The following is a 26,527-nucleotide window of genomic DNA, read 5'->3' on the forward strand; positions in this document are numbered from 1 at the left end:
ACTAGAAAGTGCAGCTAAGGCAAGCAAACTGATATGAGGCATTGAGGAGCTATGAGGATAGATTAGCAGAACTTATTTTATTTCCTCTTGAGAAGAGGCAAGGAAGGAAGGATATGATTTCCATGTGTAATAATATAAATGGTCCATATAGTGAATTTGCTGTGGAGTTATTTAAGGTCATCACCAGAACAAAGGCACATTCTTTACTGCTGGAGGAAAAGAGCTTTAACTTTCATATACGGAAAGCCTTCCTCACAGTAAGAGATGTAAAAAGATGGAATAGAGTCACTTAAGATGTCCTGGACAGTTCAGTAGATTGTTTTAAAAAAAGAGCTAGATAGATTCCTAAATGTACAAAACATCACTAGATATTAGCATTGATGGGTAATAACACCAGAGACTGTTGATCCAGGGAATATCCAATTGCCTCCTGGGGATCAGAAAAAAATTATTTTTCCCCACTACACCAAAATGGACTTCATAGAAGTTTTTTTTTTTTTTTTGCTTTCCTCTGTATTGGTTTCTGTATATCATGATTTTCTATTTATTTCCTCTATTTATTTATTTTTTCTGGTTTTTTTTCTATTGATTGAAATGGATGGACACGTGTCTTTTCTCAACCTATGTAACTCTGCAAGTTTTAAAAAAAGTTTTACCAATAGACAGAATTTCAGAAGAACAAAAACATTTGGTTTTGGAAACATCATGATGTATCAGCAGTTGTTTCTCCATAGCCTTAGTAGCCATGAAAATAGATAACTATTCCTCTATTCCAACAATGCTAAAAAGAAAAACTGAAGTTGAAACTCCAATTTAGTAGCTGATTCATTGGCAATAGCTTACTGTAAAACCAAAACCTGCTCACTGCATCTCATAAATGCAAGATATGCTTGTATTCAGTTCATACATACAAGGACAGGAGGAGTGTCTGGTTCTTCGTGGTACTGAGATATTCGTTGTTCTCGTGTCTCCTGAACAGACAAAGCAGAACATTAGTACGTAGAGCTAACATATTTAAACTGATTGTAAAGTCTTGTTTAAAAAATAAAAAAATAACAAACATGTTATGTATACCTCCTCTGCAGTTGATTTTGCACAGACAGCCTGGATCCTCCTCTTCTAGGGCTCTAGGGTCCCTCGTTGCTGCTCCTGGCCCCTCCCTCCTATCGAGTGCCCCCACAGCAAGCAGCTTGCTATGGGGGCACCCGAGCTGAGCTACAGCTCTGTGTGTCCGTTCAGACACGGAGCTCTTGTTTGGCCCCGCCCCCTCTCTCTCTTGATTGGCTCACTGACTTTGATTGTATCTCAGCCAATCGGGAGGGAGAGTCCCAGGACGGCTGAGGGACTCATGGAAATCGCTGGACAGAGAGGAGGCTCAGGTAAGTATTAGGGGGGCTTCTGCATTCAGAAGGCTTTTTATCTTAATGCATAGAATGCATTAAGATAAAAAACTTTACTGACTTTACAACTCCTTTAAGTAACATCACAGTGAACAAGAAAAGCATAACTGAGTAAAAATATTACTGATTATTTCATGTAAGTGGCTTGTCAGAAGCTGATCTAAACAGCTATGGAAACAGCTCACACAATTGGATGATAATGGTTGATTGCTTTCAGGCCTCATGGACACAGGGCTTAAAAAAAATGCTACTTTTAAAGGCTTCTGACATTTTTTTCAGACTGTAAAAGAACATCCATGTTAGCCTATGTTAAAGTCAAAGAGAAGCATTTACAGTCTGAAAAAAAGAACCATCACCAGTGTATTCAGGAGAGGAGTGCTTAAAGAGGTTGTAACCCAAAAAAAAAAAAAAAAAAAAAAGATTCTATTCCTTAAAGCACGTTAAAAAAGCATAGTGCTTGTGCTGTGTAATTTGTCCCTTTCTATGCTGACCTGGTTGATCCTGCCTGTTCCTATGTCCCCTATGTAAACTGACCACGGTAATTAAGGCTGATAATCCATGACACTGTGGTCAGTATACATGCCTCTGTTATACCACTGCTTTCCTCTCTCCCTTTCTGTCAGCTCCTGTGTGTGAGCGATCTCTTTTCCCGCCCCTCCCCTCCTGCCACTTTCAGCAGCTGGCAGTAAAGTCAGAGAAGGTTTACTGCCAGCCCCTCTGTTCTAATAATGTATACTACACAGGGTAATTTTTTTTTTTTTTTTTTAAATGATGCCAGTAAATACCTTCTTTCAGACTGTCTCTTTACAAGTGGTTGTAAAGTCAGAGAAGGATTACTGCCAGCCCCTCTGTTCTACCAAGCTATACTACACAGTGTAGATGTTTGTATAAAATTATGCCGCTAAATACCTCATTTCAGATCGTTATTGTTCAGTCACGTGACTTCTAGCCGCTCTCCTCCCCCGATCTAAGGGCTACAGTGGGAGGGGTCAATATCCCCCTCTGAGGTCAGCCGGGAGGTCACATGACCACTGTGCTGTCCGCAAAGCCCCTCCCGCTGTAGCCCTTGAATCAGGGAAGGAGAGCAACGGGAGGTCACGTGACGGAACAGTAACGATCTGAAATGAGGTATTTAGCAGCAAAATGTTATAGTATAATCGTTACTGTAGAACAGAGGGGCTGGCATTAATCCTTCTCTGACTTTACAACCACTTTAGGCAGAAAAAAAAAACACTTGACTTGCGTAAATTCATATAAATGCACTTCAAGGTGTTTAGTGCTTGAGCGTTTATTCATTCCAATTGCTAGAAAAAATAATATTCTGGCAAATGGAATCTATTAACACTAAAATGCATGATGCACCTGAATGTTTCTAAACGTGCGTGCAAAACAAGTATTTGGGCACCTTTTTAGCCAGTTTTTCTCCTGCCATGAAAAAAGGTGCTCAGAGAAGCTGAGCAAACCCCGCGTGCGCATGAGGTCTATAGCATTTTTTATTTTGCGATGAGTGTTTTTTCTGCTTCTGGTTTATGACTCCTTGTGCAAACATATGGAGGATGTGAAAAAGGGAGACATCTTGTGGAAAAAAGTGTGTATGACCTTCACTTTTGGACTGACACAAAAGAACAAGCACTTTATATGGATTTGTTTGAAGGGTTCATTGGTATATACACAAATCAGCCATAACATTATTACCACCCAGGTAATATTGAGTAGGCCCCCTTTTGCTACCAAAACAGCCCTGAGCTATCAAGGTCACTAGACCTCTGAAGGTATGCTGTGGTATCTGGCACCAAGCTGTCAGTAGCAGATCCTTTTGGTTCTTTAAGTTGTGATGTGGAGCCTCCATGATCAGACTTGTTTTTACTCACGATCTGCACTGTGAGTAACCGGCGACTACAGCCACGCTGCCGTTCTGACCAGGAAATTTCACAAGTCAGAAGTGCAACATAATCACCAGATACTCACAGTGCAGTGCACGTAGCTTTGTGGAAGAGAATCAGATTTTAGATTTGTGTTTGGAGATATTCAACTTGAATGGAGTGACTTTTTAATGGACATTTGTCGATCTATTGTTCTCTTGCATTCTGTATTTATATTAGGGGCAATGCATAGCATCAGCTGCAGGTAGTTATTGGTTATTTTAACTTTACACTTGGCCAAGTTTTCTAGCCATTTGTATTGTTGAGTTTGATGAGAATAAAATAGTTGTATTTCTATATAGGAGCTTTTGAACTTTGGTGTGTTTTTCTATTAAAAATTATTGCTTTCAATAAAAAAATGTAAGGTAAAATTTCAGAGTCATAGAGGGATATTTTAGAATTCTTTGGAAAGCAAAAACACTCTTCTGGATACTTTCCCTGGTAGGAACTATAGAAAAACTATAGGTACCAGGGGATATGCTGTTTCAGTAGGATGACATTTGGCACCACATAGTCAACCAAAATATGGAAAAATCACACATATTACTAATGCTGGCCATACACTACACGAGAAATCATTCAAACTCATTTTTGAAAAACGAACACTCGGCCGTGGGAGCAAACGATAGTGTCATCATGTAATGACTGAGAAATCGTTCAACTGACATACAGTAAATGAATAATTTATTTGTTAGTTTATCACATATGCCTAGTACAAACAGTTTGGACGAGAAACACATTGACCTTTCAATTTATCGTTCGTTCGGCAGAAAATTTCCAAACTTGTCCTTCGTTTTTTTGGCTCAAAAACGTCACAACCGATTACCAATTTGTGTCCATTAACTGGCCGAAAAACGAACAAGCTGTCCAAATGACCGAATTTCGGCCGATTTTTCATATAGTGTATGGCCAGCATAGGTAACCTCTATCTATCCGTTTTTTCTGAAAGCAAGTTATGTAATATTCACAAGGAGTGTTGTAGATTCCCCAGGAAAGATCCAACTTTGATTTCCTATTTGTCACCTAACCTATTTTCATCATAATCTATGAGGAAAACATGGCTTACCAATAGTGGATCATACAAATGCGGCACCAATACTTGCTGCTACTGTCAGGTCCACTTAAAAACTAAAGTGACACAATCTGTGGTTACTGGAGAATCCTTCCCTATATGACAGTACATTAATTAATGTTGTACACCTAATACAATGCACGATTTGCACATTACAATATGTTCGGTGTACTATCCGCCCACTTAGAGTGTGTATTGGTGAACACTATTGCGATGCCATCAATCCCAATGCCAGACAGTTATCTGTCTCAAAGCATTTCATGGAGATCCACAAATGAGACAGGTCTGGTTTTCAGTTCCATGGGATTGAAAGAGTTATCCAGGTCGATCAGGGGAGGGGATGTGCACGAATGTCTTTTGGAACATGAAGGTTTCGTGAATCCTAAATTGGCTACCCATATAATACAGGGCTTAGATGGGATCTGAACCTTTCTTTAAAAAATTTTTTTTTAAAGAGTTCATAATGACAAATGCACAATCTTGCTTAATGAATGTAGCAACCAATTTTTTGTTCCACATATGTTCGGCATTGTGTGTTTTTTTTCTTATTTGTTTTATACTGCCTTGTTATTGGTTTTAATTGATTCACCTGATTTGGGTGGAGTTCTCTGTTAAAAAAAAAATCATGATTGTGTTTCTGTGTAACTAGTTATGATTAAGTCTATGTAGGCTTTAAGTGTAAACGAGTGCTACTCTGATGCTTTACTTTGTATAGCAATAAAGTCATACATTCATTTTAACACATTGTTGGTTGACAGCTTTGATTCAGCTAATGTTGCATAATGTGGTGTGTTGTGGTGCCATGCAACACATCACTTTATGCAAGCCAAACGTATAAGCTGTGAAAGGGGACTGACAAACCTCAATTAAAATGATAGTATAAATAAACATACCCCCATGTGTCTGCTGTGGCCATCTGCATCCAGGTAGTGAGGGTTTATGTTGAATGGTACTAATTCAAGAGCCAGTAGAGATGGTGGGTACACAATCGGCATATCATTAGTAGTGTTGATGCTAACAGTAGCCACATTAGTACCAGCACTGGAACCTATATAAGGGATCCCATCCTGGAATCATATACAGAAATACATGAATAATCATATGTTTGCAAAAATTTTCAGGGAGATGTAGATGCCAGAAATTCAAATTTACAGTGTATATGTACAGTATAATCAGCCACATCAATCACTATTTATTCAGTTTTAAACATCCAACACTTCTATAGAATGACAACAGTCTGACCTAGATAGTTTATTGGTAATTAAAGTACAGATTTTATTAATATACTTATTTGATAGCATTAACAAACCAATTAATGTTTTACACAGAACACTCTCACTATCTGTTTTTAAAATCGAATATCCCTTCATCAGACATGCAGACAAGCACACTGAAGACATTTGGGTGAAAGACAATTATCCTACCATGCAAATATGGGGAGAACATGAAAACTATATCCAGATATGGCCATTAAGAGATGTTGAATAGGGTTGACTGAACATTACAGCTTTCTGCTGTCAATGGTTGCTAAATAAGCAGTAGGAGTCTGCATCTGCCACATCCTTAGCAACCACTGATGTCACCCACCCTATTCTTTTTTTTAATGTAGATGTCACCCAGCCTATTCACTCACATAGCAAAATACCTGGGAGAAATAGGTATTGTTGCATCAGGCAGATCCCCTTGAGTGGTTATTTTGATCAAATGATGGCTTCACATGACTACATTTTACTTTCTTACTGTATTTCCACTTTTCAGTCAAATTGGAATAACACCTTCTCAGTCATGTATCAAAACTTAAAAAAAAAAATTGAAGCTTACTTTTTTTAAAAATATGTTCTGTTATGGAAATGTCAGACTAAAAAATCCTACTAGTTCTTTATATGAGGGGGCTGGACAGCTGTGTTTATCATATCCAACCCTGTCTGTACTGTGCAGGCAGATCTTAATTATCAGTTTTAAACTAGATTTTAACAATACCTTTACCAACTAAAGCCTAGTACACACAATCAGAAAATCCTGAACAAAATAATGCTTTCAAAGCAATCCTACGATAATCTGATTGTTAGTACACAGCTTTTTTCTTTAATACCTGAAGAGACAAACATGAAAATATTTCTCCTATGATACCAGATCGTACGATTTTCGGTTAATCAGTAAAGTTTTTGTCCGAAAATACAATACAATACATTATATAACTTCTGAATTTTTATTCTGTTGTACAAGAATTTTCAAAACTTTAGGAACCTCTTCATTTTCGATATGAAGACTAGCATGCAAAAAATGTGTCTGAAAATCTCATTGTGTGTACCAGGCTAAAACCCCCTACACACAAGCCGAATGTCGGGAGATATTTGGCCCGTGTGTATGCCAGTCGGTCTGACAGAAGCTGGCTCTTTGGCCAGCTTCTTTCGACCGAGCATGCTGGAAAACCAGCAGCCAACTGGCTCCCGATCAGCACTCTCAGCCATTGGCTACACTGGAGTGTTCTAGCGGGGGGAGATCCGACCGGAGCAGGTGAAAAAAAAATGTTAGTGTGTATCAGGCTTTAGGGTTGAAGGTTTAGAAGCTAGACTTCTTACACTGTAGGTTAATGAGGGGGAGACTCTCTTCTTAGGACAGACTCACTATGACATTGTTCAAAAATCCTTAAAGTCAACCGTGAGGCCCAGGGGCATTTTATGCACACAGGGGGCCTGTGTGCAGGATGATAGTTAGGCCCTCCTGAGCAAGAAAAAGAAAGCATCACCCACAGCAAAAAATGGGTGTGGTTTTTATTGTACTGAATATTGGTCATGGTTAAAAGGGAAGCAAGGGTCAATAGTAAGCAACGAAGAGTTCAGAGATCAGTAGGAAGTGATGCAGAGGTCAGGGATCAGTAGTAAGTAACGCAGAGTTCCGAGATCAGTAGGAAGTGAGGCAGAGTTCAGAGATCAGTAGGAATGGACGCAGAGATCAGTAGGAAGTAACACAGAGATCAGTAGGAAGGAATGCAGACTTCAAAGATCAGTAGGAAGGAATGCAGGCTTCAAAGATCAGTAGAAAGTGATGCAGAGTTCAGAAATCAGTAGGAAGTGACGCAGAGTTCAGAGATCAGTAGGAAGTGACGCAGAGTTCAGAGATCAGTAGGAAGTGACGCAGAGTTCAGAGATCATTAGGAAGTGACGCAGAGTTCAGAGATCAGTAAGAAGTAACGCAGAGCTCAGAGATCAGTAGGAAGGGAGGTAGGTTTTAGAGAGAAGTAGGAAGGAATGTAGACTTCAAAGATCAGTAGGAAGTGATGCAGAGTTCAGAGATCAGTAGGAACGGATGCAGAGTTAAGAAATAAGTGGGAAGGAATGCAGACTTCAAAGATCAGTAGGAAGTGATACAGAGTTCAGTGATCAGTAGTAAGTAAAGCAGAGTTCAGAGATCAGTAGGAAGTGTCGCAGAGTTCAGAGATTAGTAGGAAGTTACGCAGAGTACAGAGATCAGTAGGAAGTTACGTGGAGTTCAGAGATCAGTAGGAAGTGGCGCAGAGTTCAGAGCTCAATAGGAAATGCACCAAATGGCCACCAGCAAGACAACCTTAAATGTGAAATCTTCCAAAGGAATGCCTGTAATCGATTCAAAGGGGGGTCTCTGAAGTAGGGCTCGACCGATTATCGGCAAAGCCGATATATATCAAGGGCCGATATGCACTTTCCCCGATATATCGGAATCGGCCTTTTAATTTACCGATATTGCCGAGGCATCACCCCGGTATCGATGTCCATAGCAGACGGTCGGCTGTCTTGTAATGACAACCGATGCGGCTGAGAAGCCCAACTATGTGAGGATTTTGATCTCCCTAATAATTTCTTATCTTATTATTTTCAACAACGCCATGCTATTAGGACAAAATTTGGCTCTCCTCACTGACCCGATGGAGGTCACATGCCTCCAAAAAATGTTACACAGACCGGATACCAAGAGATTATGTTCCCAGTACTATTGTGCACTGACCTCAGATTCAAATGCTAAGAACCTCATGGCATCAATTTAAATGGATGTCATTAGACTTACAAATTACTGACTAATCTGAGTTTAAGAGGTCCTATCAATCCTGCAAAGATAAGATCATGAAAGTTAAGATATTTCATCAAACTCATGTTATGGCTAAGCTGCACAAGATGGGCTTTTGTCCCAATGCTAATTGATTTAGGGGCTGTGGTGATTCAGCTGATTTCCTTCACTGTTTTTGGACTCACATGTTCTGGCCTGAGGTCAATACTTTTATTTCCTTAACCCTTGGTCTCCCAAACATATGACATCCCAAAAATAGTTTCACTGGTATCATTAGTGACTTGTCCTATAAGTTATTGTTAGAAAGTCACTTTGTTAATATGGAAAGGAGCTTCCCCTCCTACAACTACCCTTTGGCTACAGTTGATTATTGCTAGTCTTCTGCTATATTATAAACTCAATTTTGAACTCCGAAAGAAACCTCGATTGTTTGATGCTATTTGGGATTGTTGATTTTCCAACTCCCTGACCCTTGCCTCTGTAAATCTAGACTAAAAATCTTTTCCATTTCTGTACTATTTAGCTGTTGTTTTTTTTTTAACTGACCCCTTTTCTGTTTTTTTTTTGTACTCTTTCTTTCTTTTTGAAAAACTCAATAAACATATCTTTAAAAAAAAATAATAAAATAAAAAAAGAATGAACTAGATCTGCAGAAGAGCCAGAAGATGGGCAAGTATTTTTGTGAACACTCAAGGTGTAGAGGAGAGCCCAAATAGTAATTATAAGCAATGACAGATCTTGTTAATTCCATCTGGAATTTTGGGGTCACAAAGAAATCTGGTAATAGATTATCAATTCAGTATTAGGCAGATGCTCCCATTTAGTTTTGGGAGTGTGAATAGGTTTGAATAGAAACCATTAAATTGTTCTTCTGAAAGGACTAGTAAAACCACTCCTTGTGCCTGAAGTTGGCATTAGCCTTGCTTGCTTTTGTGATGGTGCAGGCAAATCATAATGTAAGGACGGGAGAAAGAAATTCTATTTTTTACTCCTTTAAAAAGTAGAGATTGGACCCAGAATTCCAAGACCTTTTGGATCCGGCCTGGCGCAGGCGCCAATATATGCCCCCCTCTGAGACAGGGTGCCCTTTATTGGAAAAAAATTGTTGGGCTTAGGAGTCGAGGGCTTGTGATGAAAGGAAGAAATAAGCCTTGGTTTTGGAGGTTGATGCCTAGGGAAAGGGAAAAAACCCTATAACTAAGTAAAGATAGCAGCTATAGGAGTAGGAGAATTAGGTTTCTTTGTGAAGTAAGGGTACCTGTCCCCTAATAACTGCTGTGATGAATTTATCAGGGGATCTCCCAAACAGGCATTCCCCATCAAAAGGCATATGTAGAAGACGCTTCTTACAAGCACGTGCAGCAAACCAGGTTTTTAGCCACAAAATCCTGTGCATATGATCAAGCCAGATATATCTGATCTGGGGATGCAGTAAAAAAAAAGTTGGGGGAGCATAATGTTAATAGTATTACAGAGATGGAGGGAAGTAGTATTCCCTGTCTACTTGGGACGCTACTTTACTATGGGTCTCAACCCAGAAATAACGTCTAATGGGTAGTGCAGAGGCGGTGCAAGAGTGAACAGGGAATGCTAGTATGTATTAGGCTGCCATTAGATTAGGTTGATTAAACTGAACCTTTGCCACCTTATTTCAGGAGTCCTCATCAGAGTTCAACCCTAAATCAGGGTTCTCATAAGAGTCCCTTTTACATCAGGTGTCTCCATCATTGTGCCCCTTTACATCAACTGTCCTCATCAGAGTTCCCCTTACATAAAATGTCCAAAAAGAGTGCCCCCTTACATGAATTACCTCATCTGAATGGCCCCTTACAACAACTGTCCCCATTATAGTGCATCAGTTGCCCCCTTCAGAGTGCAGAGTCACGTAAAATGCCCCCATTAGAGTCCTCCTTACATTAACTGTCCCTATCAAGTTTCATGGATAGATGTACTCTCAGAGATCTGGGGAGCACAGCCCACCCCAGCACCCCCTAGATCGGGGCCTGCTTTTAGTGCCCATAGGAACTTGTTTTGGCTGAGGAGAATCAGGTACTGTTAGAGAAAGACTTGCTTGCATTGCGTCAATTAGTGTTGCACTAGAGAACGTTTGGCGCGAAGCCATAGCTTATGGCATATAAAATGCAGAGGAAAAAAATATCTTTGTGGTCCCCAATAGAAAATCTGTGCCCTCAAAGCTTTCCTTCATAACATCCTTAAGTAACTTAGGTCGTTCCATCTGTAATTCCTGTACAGGGACAGGAGAAACAGAGGAGGTTAAGAGTTCTAGCCTCTCAAAAAGAAAGGTTCTAGACTAGAGGCACCAAAACTTTACAAAGAATTCAGACATAGTGGCAACAAAAATTCTGCTTGTGTCAGACAAGCGCTATGGTGCGTGCCTGAGAATTAGCGTCAAATAAGAGGAGCAGTGTCATAATAGGACATTGCTTCAGGACAAATGAACAGCTTTCCCCCTATGCAGTGTTTTAGGTTACCTGTAGGCTATCTGTAGAAGGCATGTTTATTCATTCCTTTTTTCCCAGCTCCCTTGCCCCTATAATCTGCAACTGCTAAGAAAGGGAATCCCCAATGGGGTAGAAACAGAATGAAATGCGGACTGGATGGGGTTTTGCATGTCCAAATACTGGGGCTGTGTCTCTGTACTAGAAGGTGGCAGAAATGCATACAAGTGCTGTGTGCATTTTACGGCAGATAATGCATGCATTGGCAAGAGTGCGTCAGCCAGGGGGCGGCCACCAACTGCATCACTCTCCTTAGACTATGGGAGAGAAAAAAGAAAATGCTACATTTAGACTATTTTTCCCCTTATTTCACATGGTGATCCTGCCAGTAATACATTCTTAGGGTGTCTGCATCCTGATAGAACTAGTCATGCAAATATCTTTGGACAGCAGCATTGTCAGTGTGGGTAGAGGGTAGTGTTAGGCTGGCCATACACTATACAATTTTCTTATTCAATTTCCTTTAGATTTACCTTAAACTATGTAGTGCAAGGGCCTGCCTGATTGCATACAAATTGAAAGTGTTTAGGTTTGACCATACATTACATGGTTTTGGTAAATCTAAAGGAAAGTTGAACAAGAAAATTGTATAGTGTATGGCCAGCCTTAGACTAGCAGTCAACTCAAACTGAATCTGAACTTCAGCTGTCACTTTATGAGCAGTTACAGAAAACAATTTTTTCATTTTGGGATAAAGGTTTTATATAAATCAATAAAAGCTGATCATTGTAACCCCCCTTGTCAGTGTTAAATCATTTGTCTCAACCTTCTAACTGCTACATTGTCTGGTCAGCTTGGTCTGTTAAAATAAGCTGAAAAATAACAGACTTACTGGATGGATCAGGTGAAATAACGAAAAATAAAAAGTCCAACAAAAAAAAACAAAACGAATGCAACCACCACACCTAAGAACTGGTACGGTACAATTTAATACATTTTTGTTTTGGGGTTTATTACCACTTTTTCCACGACACTAGGCCCATTAGGGGTCTATGTTTTGCCCATCACAGTGGGCATATCCCTAAAGGGGTCTGAAGGGTCTTGAAATCATAGAAATGGACCATGATCCTGGACCAGTGTAGCTGACTACACACATAGCACTCTGTGCCAAGGTGAGCAGGATCCAGTGCCAAAAGCAAACATTACAGACTGGCCCCACACAGTATGGTCCAGTTATGGTCCCCAAGATAATGCCGAGGGGTACTGATCTGGTAACTGCAATATAGCCCAAAGCAAAAGGCAGTCAAATCCTAATAGAAAAATCAGAAGAAAAAATTCAGTGGTTTAAAAAACAAAAAAGTCCTGTGCAAAAAAATTACTGAGCGTCATCATTTCTGCACCATAAAACAACATACAGATCAGTACAACTTGCACATACAAAATGACAATGCTCGACTTCTAAGCAGAATAAATAATTATACTATGAAATGTATGTAGTGTACAAGCCTGTACAAAGAGCACATATTACCTCAAATACTCTTTTCCTGATGGCTGGTATCAAGCCATTATCATACAAGGCTTTCAGAAGTCGGAAAGTGTTCCCACCACCTGGACACAAATTACAGATATTTAGTTCAAATACGGTGGGTTATACAGTATGCTTTTATATACATATGAATCATGGATGACATTTCATTTGGTAAAGCACTGTGTATCCTAAACAATTGGCATGTTTAAACAAAAAAAAACACTATTTTCACTTTTTAAATTGCTTTTTGCATCTCCTCCTGCCTCTTTCAGCTACTTCCTGTCTACATCCACTTGCTCCAGCATCAGCTGCTCTCTTTCGGCTTTCTGATAGTAACAGAGGAAGCCCACGCTTGTGCTTGTGTGGTGGTATGGCTGCTTGTAGTTTTCACCAAAGATGCACACTAACCGGCCACCTTTTTTTAGGTAGACCTGTTCAATTGCTTGGTAACACAAATTGCTAATCAGCCAATTACACGGCAGCAACTAAATGCATTTAGGCATCTAAATGTGGTGAAGGCAACTGGTCTAAGTATTTCAAAAACTGCTGATCTACTGGGATTTTCGTGCACAACCATCTCTAGGGTTTACAGAGAGTGGTCCGAAAAAGAGAAAATATCCAATGAGCGGCAGTTGTGTGGACGGAAATGCCTTGTTGATATCAGAGGTTTGAGGAGAATGGCAGATTGGTTTGAGATGATAGGCAACATTAACTCAGATAACGTTCGTTACAACTAAGATATTCAGAATACTATCTCTGAACACACAACACATCGAGCCTTGAAGCAGATGTTCTACAGCACCAGAAAACCACACCAGGTGCCAGTCCTGTCAGCGAAGAACAGAAAACTGAGGCTACAATTCGCACAGGCTCAGCAAAATGGGACGATAGAAGATTAGAAAAACGTTCTCTGGTCTCATGAGTCTCAATTTCAGCTGCGACATTCAGATGGTAGGGTCAGAATTAGATGTAAACAACATAGAAGCATGGATCCATCCTGCCTCCTGTATCAACAGTTCAGGCTGGTGGTGGTGGGGTAATGGTGTGGGTGATATTTTCTTGGCCCACTTTCGGCCCATTAGTACCAATTGAGCATTGTTCATACTTCACTGCCTACCTGAGTATTGTTGCTGACCATGTCCACCCCTTTATGACTACATTGTACCCATCTTCTGATGGCTTCTTCCAACAGGATAATGCACCATGTCACAAAGCTCAAATCATCACACCACTGGTTTCTTGAACATGACAATGAGTTCACTGTACTCTAATGGCCTCCATAGTTACCAGATCTCAATCCAATAGAGCACCTTTGGAATGTGGTGGAACGGTAGAGTTGCATCATGGCTGTGCAGCCGAGAAATCTGCAACAACTTGCATGATGCTATCATGTCAATATGGACCAAAATCTCTGAGGAATCTTTCCAACACCTTGGTAAATCTATGGCACAAAGAATTAGGGCAGTTCTGAAGGGAAAAACCCGGTACTAGAAAGGTGCATCTAATAAAGTGGCCAGTGAGTGTGTGTGTGACAGAATTATATTGCAGGAGCAGAACTGGCAGACAGTTGTCACCCCATCACAGGAAGTGGCTAAACATGTAACTTAAATGCAGGATCACCAGCTATTATTGTAATGAAAAAAACACTGAGAACAATTTTTAGAATTATACTTAACATGTTTAAAGAGGTAATAATCCCAAAACCCCAAAAAAATAATATTTTGCAGCTTAGCAATCGAAGTGTCTGCATTCGTTTTCTTTTTCTTAAGGCCCCTTTCACACATGGGAGTCCGGCAGCGGACTCCATTTTTTTCAGCGGGGGATCGATCTGCCGATCCCCCGCTGAGCAGGAGGATGGCAGCTCCGTCTCCACGCTGTGTGTGGAGACAGAGCTGTCAGGTCCCCGCTGTTCTCTATGGGGGAATTGACTGGAACGGACCGCCTGTCCGTTCTCATCCGATCCGCTGGACGGATGGAAAATAGGGTTGCCATCCGTCCAGATTTGACGGAGTGGATCGGATCGGATGTCAGCGGACATGTTTCCTCTGACATCCGATGCCCCATAGAGATACATGGGGCATCCGTTCAGATCTGCCTGAAAAACTGACAGGCGGATCTGAATGGTCTGCTAGTGTGAAAGGGGCCTTAGGCTTTTTTCCACTTTGTTTTTACCTAGTGATCTGGCCAGTATTATGCTTACTGTATTAGATTGCCCCCAATCTGGATGAAGGAGTACAGGGGCACCTTTGGACAGCAGCACTATCACAATTGGGGGAGGGTATTGTTAAATGTACTGGCAGATTTAGATACACTAAACAAATTGAAGCCAAACTCCAATTCACACTACAGTTACACAAGCAGTTACGGAAAATATTTTTTTTCTTTTGGGACAACAATTTTATCATTAATAAATAAAAGCTGATTGTAAGCACCCATGTCGGTGGTTTGTCTCAACATTCTAAACTGCTACAATTGTGGAAGAGCTTGTTCTGTTAAAAAAAACAGACTTACTGGCTGGATCATCAGGTTAAAAAAAAAAAGAAAAGAAAGCCTTACGAAGAAAACGAATACAGCCACCACACCTAAGAACTGGTAAGCTGCAATATAATAAGTGTTTGCTTTTGGCTTTGATACTATTGGAGATTTACAGATAAATTTTAAATCTATCTATCTATCTATATATCCATTTATCCTTAAAGTGATATTAAACCCTTTCTTTATTTTAGTAGAGAAAGTCCAGACGTACATAATATGTACAGTCTTCTTGGAAAATGTGCCTTTCCTTGTTGCTTGGCCAGTCCTTTAACCACTGCCCCTGCCTCCCTGTTCACATGTGTCCCCTTTAGCTAGCCAGCTAAAAAAAGGACACCTGTGCATGCAAGCTCCTAGTTAGAGCTGTGTGTGTCTATTCAAAGGCACGCCTCTGCTTCCTCCTCCAGCAAAGATTCTGCTAAAGACAATGTGGACTACACCTCTCATCCACCTTCAAATTGCAGGCAAGACTGCTGCTTTCTGCTTCCTCCATCCAGGTTGCAGGGACCATGAACAGTCTGAATCTGGGAGGACATCTGTCAGATGCCAGAGTAGTGAGCAGCTTTTGGTAATCCTTTGGTGTATAGAACTTTGCTTGCTCCTATTGGAGACACAACTGCTTATGGTGCGAATTTCTTAAAAGGGACTACTGTACCCTATCACTGTTAATTGTTTGGGATACTTTTACCGTATGGACTCAACAGTTATAGGTAGAAAGTTCCACCGCCAGCAGACTGTGTGCATTTTTCCCAATGGCCAGTTGGCCAGTGGTTAGCTAGGGTCTATAGATAGAAGTTAGGCCTCAGTAACTAGCCATATATCTTTCACTTTAGCTAGGAGAAATATTTGCTGTATTGATTGCTCATATCGTTATTTGTAGTATTGTTCTGCAATCACCCATTGCTTTTTTGGAAAGACCTTTCACTGATGATAAAGGGAGTACAAACTTCAACGCCATTGGCCTCACTGCTATGGTACTGTGTCACTGTTAGTGAACCACTGTATTTTGCCAGCTTTATTTAAGCCTATTCATTGCCATTGCTGTGTCGGTGTGTTTTCAGGTCCAGTTACATAGTGGGTCATTATTGGAAAAAGTAGGAGAACCTATACTTTACCAGAAGTTCCTGCAGGAGTGGGTGCTACACTGTACTAAATGAATTATATAATGTAACAGTACAGTACTGCAAACTGAACTTACCAATAAGCATCGCTTGTGATTTCTGGTGTTGATTTTTTTTTTTCGGTACTGAATAAATACATAATAAACTGTAACTGAACTTTACTGCACATGGTACTTACCAATATGGTACTTACCAATAAATATGGCTTCTGATTTCTGCACCGCCTCTACAGGATCCACTGCCTCGTGTATGCTGTCTAGGCCATAACCTGAAAAAATATTAAGAGTTTTTTAACAAAAGTGTGAAAACGGTCAAGAAATCTGACTATGTGTAATGCTCTAAAAAAAATGTGAGAATTATGTTAAAAGAACCAAGTTCTTTCCTTATTAACCCCTTATCTACCTATGATCATTATATAAACAGCAGAGTATACTAGGGGTTAAAGCAAGCTTAAACTAATTGTAAAGGTTTTTTTTTTCAATTAAATAACAACTATGTTATACTTACCTGCTCTGTGCAAGGCTTTTGCACAGAGCAGCCCCGATCCTTCTTTTCTGGGGTGCCCCGGCATCACTCCTGGCTCCTCCTCTTCATCAGGTGCCCCCACGGAAAGCCTCTTTCCATGGGGGCACCCGTGCGGGTGGGCTCATGAGTCCCTCATCGCTGGAACAATCGGGTTCAGGTAAAAGGAGGGGGGGGGGGGCTCTGGGGGCAGCTGAAGCAGAAAAGGTTTTTCACCTTAATGCATAGAATGCATTAAGGTGAAAAACCATGAGACTTTGTCAACTCCTTTAAAGCTGCTGCTGCTGCAAGCTGTGAGCTTGCTATCGATTTTTACAGCCAGCTTAGGGATTTTTGAAAGTGTGTACCAGCTGGTGGCACCTGCAGTTGTTTTCGGGCTCTTCCATTCCTCCGGGTAAATGCCTCCCACAGTGAGTGCAGGTGGTGATCGAGTAACATCCTTCCCTGATACCCCCTGTAGGACTAATGAACTGCGTATTACATTATTAATATTATACAGTATTTTTATAGCAACAACAGTTCAAAGGGAGACAGTACTGTTACAATACAATAAAATACAAAAGGGGTTAGGTTAAGAGGGCCCTGCTCATAGGAGCTTACAATCTATTAGGGTGGGGCAATTGGCACAAAAGGTAATAACTGTGAGGGATGATCTGATGGAAGAATTAAAAGTTCAGTTGTTAGGTGGAGGCGAGATGGGCTTACCTGAAGAGACGAGTTTTCAGAGATCGCCTGAAAGTAGCCAGAATAGGAGATAAGCGGACAGATTCAGGCAGAGAGTTTCAGAGGATGGGAGAGGCTCTGAAGTCCTGGAGATTAGCATGGGAGAAAGAGGCAAAAGAGCTAGAGAGCAGGAAGTCTTGTGTTGAACGTACAGGAGGGTTTGGGTGATATTTTGAGACAAGATTGGTAATTGGACTTGGGGAGAGTTGTGAATGGCTTTGTATGTTGTTAGTATTTTGGGGGGAGATGTGTAGAGCCTGTGTAGAGGTAGGCCTATGGGAAGGGAGTTGCAGTAGTCAAGGTAAAAGATAAAGGGGAAAATTTTAGAGATATTACGGAGGTAAAGTCTACAAGATCTGGACAGTGACTGAATTTGTGGCTGAAAGGAGAGATCAGAATCTAGGATTACACTTAGTGCATTGGCATAAGGGGAGGGACTGATAATTGTATTATTGATCTTTATGGAAAAGTCAGGGGGGGGGGGGGGGACATGGGGCGGGAGGGGGGTATGATACAAGCTCTGTTTTAAAAAGATTGATTTCGTTTGAGGAAGTAGTGTGACATTAATTTCAATATATCAGTTAGTAATGTGAGAGGAGACTGAAGAAGTGAGGTGAGGAGTACAGAGATAGATTTGGGTGTCATTGGCGTAGAGATGCTATTGAAAGCCATGGGAGGTTATCAAGAGACCAAGAGAGGAGCTGTAGATAGAGACGATATCCAAGAACAGAGCCTACAAGAAGAGGAAGTGGAGAGGAGGAGACAGAGTTGTAGGTGACACTGAAGGAGCGCTGTGATAGGTAGGAGAAGAACTTGGAAAGAGCAGAATCCTGTAGGCCAGGAGAGTGGAGTTTTTTGAGGAGGAGCGGATGGTCAACAGTATTAAAGGACGCAGAAAGGTCTAGTAGTAAGAGTATGGAGTAGTGGCTGTTGGTTTTAGCATTTAGTAAATTGTTACTGAATTTTAGTAGAGCAGTTGCTGTGGAGTGCTGCGGGGGAAAGCCAGACTGTAAGGGGTCAAGATGGTTGTTTTCAGTGAGGTAGGAGCTAAGACAGTTGTAGACTAAGCATGCTAAAAGTTTAGAGGTAAATGGGAGTAAAAGAGATTTTAATTTGTTCATATTGATGGGGTCCAGTGTGGGCTTTTTAAGTATGGGGGTATTCTGTGCAGGCTGAAAGGTTCAGTGCTTTAGGGGTGAGGAGAAGGTGCTAGTAGGAAGGGAGGGATTGAAGATGTGAGTGAGAGAGCATAGGATAGAAGACGAGTCGCTGATCATCGCCATTACTAAAATAAAAAATAAATTCCAGTATATATATATATATCATAGTTTGTAAACGCTATAGCTTTTGCACAAAGCAATCAATATACTCTTATTGGGATTTTTTTTTTTTTACCAAAAATATGTAGCACAATACATATTTGACTACATTTATGTAGAAATTCGTTTTTTTTTTTTTTATTGTTTAAGGGGATATGTTTTATATCAGAAAGTAAAAAAATATTGTTTTTTTTTTCAAAATTGTCAGTCTTTTTCTGTTTATAGCGTAAAAAATAAAAAATGCAGTGGTGATTAAATACCACCAGAAAGCTCTATATGTGGGGATAAAAAATAACATATTTTATTTCGGTACAGCTTTGTATGAATACACAGTTGCCAGTTAAAGTGGTTGTAATTTCCAAAACAAAAAGAAAATTATGCTCCTGTCTCTTTAAGGCAAAACCATAGTGCTTTTTGCTTGTGAATTGTCTCTTCTACAGTACCTGGTTGGCCCTGCCTGGTCCTGACTTCCCCTCTGTGACCTGACCATGTTTAGCATGGCTGCTGAGCCATGAAATCGTGGTCAGCTTACGTGCCTTCGTCATAGCAGCTCTTTCTGTACAAGTCTGCATCTCCCCCTCCTGCCCCTCCCTCTCTCCTTGTCAGCTCCGTTGTGTTCAGTGAGAGCACAATCTCCTCTCCTGCTCGCCCCTCTCCTCTCCTCTCCTCCAGCCTTAAAGTGATAGTAAACCGCTTTTTATCACTTTTAACTACAGGTAAGCCTGTAATAAGGCTTACCTGTAGGTACAATTAATATCTCCTAAACCGGCACAGTTTAACCATCTTCCCTGTCCCTGCTGAAAAAAAGCAGGCCCAAAACATGATGCTGCCACCACCATGTTTGATAGTGGGGATGGTGTGTTCAGGGTGATGAGCTGTGTTGCTTTTACGCCAAACATAACGTTTTGCATTGCTGCCAAAAAGTTCTATTTTGGTTTCATCTGACCAGAGCACCTTCTTCCACATGTTTGGTGTGTCTCCCAGGTGGCTTGTGGCAAACTTTAAACGACACTTTTTATGGATATCTTTAAGAAATGGCTTTCTTCTTGCCACACTTCCATAAAGGTCAGATTTGTGCAGTATACGACTGATTGTTATCCTATGGACAGAGTCTCCCACCTCAGCTGTAGATCTCTGCAATTCATCCAGAGTGATCATGGGCCTCTTGGCTGCATCTCTGATTAGTCTTCTCCTTGTATGAGCTGTGTAAGATTCTGGTACCTCTGGTACCCTTATTTTCCACTTTTCTTTCAAATATGCGTCCCACCTTTCTAATTAGGTGGTACGCATACACCTTTAAGACGGATGATGTCATCGCCGAGCGCCGCAGAGCGGCTATTTCAACCGCCGGCGTTCTCTCTCACATCGTTCGTTCAACCTGCCGTGTGTCCACCTGCTTACAAGCTTACCTTGCTACTGGAACCTCCAGCTATTCTCTTTTACTTGGAAACAAACCGGAACCTCGCTACCGATCCCTGTATCTCGCTACTGGATCACTCCCTTACTACTGGACCCTGCTACTACTAACTTTACTAGTGATAAGTACCCCACAGGGGAATCCTCTATAACCTTACTTACACTATCTACCTCTGCACATAAGGACTGTTACTATCTATGCATACTAATTCTATCATCTGCACTGTTACATAGATTGCTAGCTCTTGAGTCTACTACCATCTATCCTTGCACTGGGTTAGTCTATCCTGTATTTGTCATCTGCTGTCCTTACCACCTGTTACCATACTCGATTACTAACCTATCTGCATTCTACCTAATACCATCTAATACTCTCCTGAACATTCTATCAAGTGCTTGCCATCTCTGTCACTGTTCACACCTGTCCCTTCAGCACATCATCTTCATACTGTTATATACATCCTATCACTCCAGGAACATCTTATTGAGTGTGTATATCTGTATGCTGAAGCTGACAGGCCCACAGTGATGAGTCTGGAGAGTTGGATCTGGCTATTCAACACATCTCTACATGACTACTGAGTGGAGATTCTGCAGCTGCAAATCCAGCCTACTACAAAAACGCAGGAGCGTTACAAGCTGAAAGTTTAGAGGGACGGCCAGGTCTTCGTAGATTTGCAGTGGTCTGATACTCCTTCCATTTCAATATTATCGCTTGCACAGTGCTCCTTGGGATGTTTAAAGCTTGGGAAATCTTTTTATATCCAAATCCGGCTTTAAACTTCTCCACAACAGTATCTCGGACCTGCCTGGTGTGTTCCTTGTTCTTCATGATGCTCTCTGCGCTTTAAACGGACCTCTGAAACTATCACAGTGCAGGTGCATTTATATGGAGACTTGATTACACACAGGTGGATTCTATTTATCATCATTAGTCATTTAGGTCAACATTGGATCATTCAGAGATCCTCACTGAACTTCTGGAGAGAGTTTGCTGCACTGAAAGTAAAGGGGCTGAATAATTTTGCACGCCCAATTTTTCAGTTTTTTATTTGTTAACAAAGTTTGAAATATCCAATAAATTTAGTTCCACTTCATGATTGTGTCCCACTTGTTGTTGATTCTTCACAAAAAATTACAGTTTTATATCGGAGGCCGAATACTTTCGCAAGGCACTGTATATGTCATAGATAGGCAGTAGCAGAAAAGAAAAGTGAGGGTTTAACTGGGGAAGACTTCTACGAGTAATTGATGCTTGGAGGGATAGATGTCTGAAGACAAGGGACACTGCAACTGATGAGGTTGTGATCAGAGGGAGAAAAGGGGGTGTTGGTGGGGTTGCCAGGAGTGAAGAGATGTGAGAAAACAAGGTCAAGGGTTTTACCATTGGAGTGAGTGGAAGTGTGGCCATTGTGTTAGGTTGAAACAGTCATCAGCTCTCTGCTCACGGAGCTGTGAGAATCGAGCGATCGGCGGTGTTTGATTGCTTGTTTTTCAGTGTTAGAGCTGGTGGGGGATCGAGGCTGCATCAACCTAGGTAAGTATCCCAAACTTCTCTTTTAGGTTGAGAAGTTTAGATGTAGCTATGCTGTTAACATCAACAGGGATGTTGAAGTCACCAAGAATAAAAGTGAGTATTTCAGAGGAGAGAAAATAGGATAAACAGGCAGAGAAACAATCAAAAAATGCTGAAGTTGGTTCCACGCAATGCTTATTATGGTACTATGCAGTAACAAAAGCTGCTGCCTCCACTGAAAACAGCCCCCAAAGGGGTGTTTGATGATAAAAGTATGTGTGGTGGGTGTGGTGCTGCTTTGCAATTTAGTATGTGTCCATGGAAAACATTTTTTGCTCTGGTATGTGTGTTTATGCTATAAAGTGCATAGGGCTCAAATTATAGGTGTGCATGCTAATGAATATGTTGATTGATTCCCAAATTGACCCTAAAATGAAATGAAACTATATATAGCAAGTGACTGGTGCTTTTAAAAAGGGTTAAACCTTACAAAACGTATCTAATAAATTGTATAAACAAAAAATCTTATGCAAAAAGCAACAAACGACAATTGTATACTTAAGATTAAAAAGCTGCATTAAATAAGTCCTTCTGTGACTAGTAAAGTGGCTGGTGCTCTTTAAAAGTGCTTCACAATCGTGCGTAAAAAATTAGAAAATAACAGAAAAATATTCAAAGCTGGTTCATAAGAAAGTTCATCACAGACTCCTAAAGCAGTGTTTCTCAACTCCGGTCCTCAGGGCAAACTAACAGGCCAGGTTTGCAAGAAAACTGAAATACATCACAGGTGACATCATTTGCTGCTCAGTGATTGCAGTATTCTAGTCTGCATCTCCTCAAGGTAATACTTAAAGTCTGGCCCTGAGGACCAGAGTTGAGAAACACTGTCCTAAAGTGACAGGTGCTCTTTAAAAGTGCTCCAACCTATTTTAAGGTAGTGCTTGATGCTGGTGTTCCACAAACATGCTCCCCCTCTTGTACCTCACTCACTAGATAGCTCTCCCCTATCGGGGGGTAACCAGCCCCATGAGCAGACCCTACCAATGGATCCTGCTCTCTGGTATGCAGAGAGCAATATAAACTTACCTTGCATTCTCTCTGGACCTCTGCGTAAAAAAAAAATTCAACCCGGACTTCCTTTGTTTTTTCATGCTGTCTAAACTCCGGCTTGATGTAAGTGTATTTTGGATCTGTTTACAATAAAGAGGCTTTACAGTGTTGCACTATGGGGTATTGCCTTTACTATCTCTAAATGTAAAACGAGGGGACAAGAGAACTAAAGGTAAGAGGAGTTTCGCATGTGGATTTGAGGTCTGCTGTTTCAGCCACTGGGTGCTGTGGATGCTGGTTACCCCCAAGAGGGGAGAGCTCTTTGGTGAGTGAGGTACAAGAGGGTTTGTGGATCAGTCTTCTCCCGGCAGGGTCGGCTTCCCCTCTCTGAGCCAGGAGAAAACAATGGCTCAGTGGGAGGGATTTCCCTGTCAACAATGACTGTGTCAATGGGGGAATCGAATTTCTGCAACCAAGGGTTACAGGAAAGAAATTTGCTCCATGTATAGGCTGCTTAAATTTATAGGTAGATGGGGCAGGGAAGCATTTTCATCAATTGATCAATTAGAAACTGATAAGAGACACTTGAATGGAAGGGTAAATTGTAAAAAAAAAAAACAGACCAGACACAGACCAATGTCATAAATGTCACGGAACCATGAACCAGACGTACAACAACAGATAAGTGAAAATAAGAAGGCTTTATTGAAAATCAAGCTGTAAAGCAAAAGTCCAAACGGATGGCAAAACCGAAGCAGAGTCTTTGCGAAGCCAGAGGTCAGGAGCCAGGAGGGTAGTCAGACGAAGCCGGGATCAGGAACCAGCAGGGTAGTCAGACGAAGCCAGGATCAGGAACCAGCAGGGTAGTCAGACGAAGCCAGGATCAGGAACCAGCAGGGTAATCAGACGAAGCCAGGATCAGGAACCAGAAGCAGCAGCAGTCTTAGAAGCATGTGAACACAGGAGGACCAAGCAAGGAACTGAAGCCACAGACCTCCTATATATATGAGCTAGGCATCCAGCTCCTCCCAGTGGGAAGGAGGAGCCGCAGAGTGGGAGGCTACAAGAAACCCAGAAACCAAGATGGCCGCCAGCACATGTCAAACGAAGGAGAACAGCAAGAAGGTAAGACCATGACAGTACCTCCCCCTCAAGGGCCCCTCCTCCGCGGAGTAAAGAACGGTTTCTGAGGGAAGCGTGCGTGGAAGGCACGGAGCAAGGCAGGAGCATGGACATCTGCGGAGGGAACCCAGGAACGCTCCTCTGGACCATAACCACGCCAATGAACCAAAAACTGCACCCGACCGCGGACCAGGCGTGAGTCCAGGATATTGCTCACCTCATACTCCTCACGATTGCCCACTTGGACCGGACGAGGCCGAGGAACCGAGGAAGTGAAACGATTACACACCAGTGGCTTCAACAGGGAGACATGAAACACGTTGGAGATCCGCATGCCAGGAGGAAGCGCAAGGGCATAGGCTACCGGGTTTACCCTGCGAAGCACACGGAAGGGACCAACAAAGCGAGGCGCCAGCTTGGGAGTGGGCACTCGAAGGTTGAGGTTGCGGGTGGACAACCATACACGGTCTCCGGCCTGGTAGGAAGGAGCAGGCGCTCGTCTGCGATCAGCCTGGAGACTCTGGCGCTGCGCAGAGACCACAAGGGACTTCTGGATCTGTACCCAAGAAGCACGTAGGACGGAAAGGTGATCCTCCACAGCCGGAATATCCTGGAGAGAGAATACCTCCGGTAACACGGCAGGTTGGAACCCATAATTGGCCATGAAGGGAGACGTCCCAGAGGAAGAGTTCACCGCCGTGTTCCTGGCAAACTCAGCCCAAGGCAGGAGGTCAACCCAATTGTCTTGGTGATCGGAGACATAGCAACGAAGGAATTGCTCCAAGGCCTGATTGGATCGTTCTGCGGCCCCATTGGACTGAGGGTGGTAGGCCGAGGAGAAGGAGAGATGAATCCCCAACTGGGAGCAAAAGGCGCGCCAGAAGCTGGACACAAACTGACTCCCCCGATCCGACACAATCTCCTTGGTCAAACCGTGCAACCGGAAAACCTCCCTGGCAAAAATCGTGGCCAACTCCTGTGCAGAGGGTAACTTCTTGAGAGGAACACAGTGGCACATTTTGGAAAACCGATCCACAATCATGAGAATGACCGTATGGCCTCGGGATGCAGGGAGGTCCACAATGAAATCCATCCCCAGGTGTGACCATGGGCGCTCCCCGGTGGCTATGGGTTGCAGAAGGCCCAACGGAAGGTGCCGAGGGGACTTACTCTGGGCACAAACGGAGCATGCCGCTACATATGCGGCGATGTCGGAACGTAGGGAAGGCCACCAGAACAGACGTGAAACAGCCCAGGACAGCTGATTCTTTCCAGGATGCCCCGCGGTCTTGGAGTTATGGTAGGTTCGCAACAACCGAGTGCGCAACTCCTCAGGCACAAAACCTCTGCCGTTGGGTCTCCCAGAGGGAGCACCAGATTGAGCCGCCAAAATCTGCTCACCCAGGGGAGAGGTCAGGCTGGTGCGAATGGCGGCCAGGATCTGATTCGGAGGTATGACCGAAGTCGGAATCGACTCCTCCCTGGACAGGTCGGAGTACTGCCGTGATAAGGCATCCGCCCTGATGTTCTTGGAACCGGGTAGGTAGGAGACCACGTAATTAAAACGTGACAAGAACAGAGCCCATCTGGCCTGACGTGGTGTCAATCTCTTGGCCTCAGAAAGGTAGGTCAGATTCTTGTGGTCCGTCAGGATGAGGACCGGAACCACCGAACCCTCGAGCAAGTGCCTCCATTCTTTAAGGGCCTGCACGATGGCCAATAACTCCCTGTCACCAATCTGATAGTTGCACTCCGCGGAAGACAGTTTCCGGGAGTAAAACCCACAAGGAAGCAGAGGACCCTCTGGTGTTCTACGCTGAGACAGAAGGGCGCCTACTCCCGTCTCAGACACGTCCACCTCGAGGACAAAGGGCAACCCAGGGTTGGGATGCGACAGAATCGGAGCCGACACAAAGGCGGACTTTAGAGCCTCAAAAGCTCGGATGGCCTCGAGCGGCCAGACCTGGGAATTACTGCCCTTCCTGGTCAGATCCGTGAGAGGCTTGGCTAGCATGGAAAAGTCCCTGATGAACTTCCGATAATAATTGGCGAAGCCCAAAAAGCGCTGCAGGGAGCGAAGACCACTGGGCTGGGGCCACTGTAAGATAGCCGAAACCTTCTCAGGATCCCTGGAGAACCCCTCAGCGGAAATGATGTAACCTAAGAAGGTTACCTGGGATCGGTGAAATTCGCATTTCTCAAGCTTACCGAACAGCTTGTTCTCTCGTAACCGTTGCAACACTCGTCTGACATCCAGAATGTGGGTCTCCATGGATTCAGAATATACCAAGATGTCATCCAAATAGACCACCACACACTGCTGCAACAGGTCACGGAAAACATTGTTGATGAATTCCTGAAAGACTGCGGGCGCATTGCACAACCCGAAGGGCATAACCAAGGATTCATAATGACCGGTCCTGGTGTTAAACGCGGTCTTCCACTCATCGCCCACCTTGATCCTTACGAGGTTATATGCCGCCCTCAGGTCGAGTTTGGTAAAGACCGTGGCCCCTTTAAGGCGATCGAACAGCTCGGAAATCAAGGGTATCGGGTAAGCGTTCTTGATCGTGATGCGATTGAGACCCCTGTAATCGATGCAAGGCCTCAACTCACCGCCCTTCTTTTTCACAAAGAAAAATCCAGCCCCTGCCGGGGACGAGGATTTGCGAATGTGTCCGCGTGAAAGCGCCTCCTTCACGTACTCCTCCATGGCCTCATTCTCCGCTACCGACAGTGGATAGACCTTGCCACGAGGAGGAACGGCACCAGGTTGTAACT

At 42.6% G+C, this 26,527-nt stretch overlaps 1 protein-coding gene across 4 annotated transcripts in view; it reads right to left on the bottom strand.

Moving 5' to 3' along the window:
- LOC309559272 (alpha-aspartyl dipeptidase) overlaps positions 1 to 26,527 on the bottom strand; it is a 46,041-nt gene that overhangs the window by 3,222 nt on the left and 16,292 nt on the right. For all 4 annotated transcript variants that reach the window (XM_082262493.1, XM_082262494.1, XM_082262495.1 and 1 more), the window contains exons 4-7: positions 16,272 to 16,346; positions 12,426 to 12,505; positions 5,288 to 5,461; positions 912 to 971 (exon numbers count right to left, since the gene is read on the bottom strand). In XM_082262493.1, the coding sequence (XP_082118619.1) occupies positions 912 to 971; positions 5,288 to 5,461; positions 12,426 to 12,505; positions 16,272 to 16,346 (389 nt within the window). The remainder of the gene's footprint in view (positions 1 to 911; positions 972 to 5,287; positions 5,462 to 12,425; positions 12,506 to 16,271; positions 16,347 to 26,527) is intronic.

The sequence above is a fragment of the Pelophylax lessonae genome (assembly GCF_965119305.1).
Source record: "Pelophylax lessonae genome assembly, chromosome: 6".
NCBI classification, from domain to species: domain Eukaryota; kingdom Metazoa; phylum Chordata; class Amphibia; order Anura; family Ranidae; genus Pelophylax; species Pelophylax lessonae.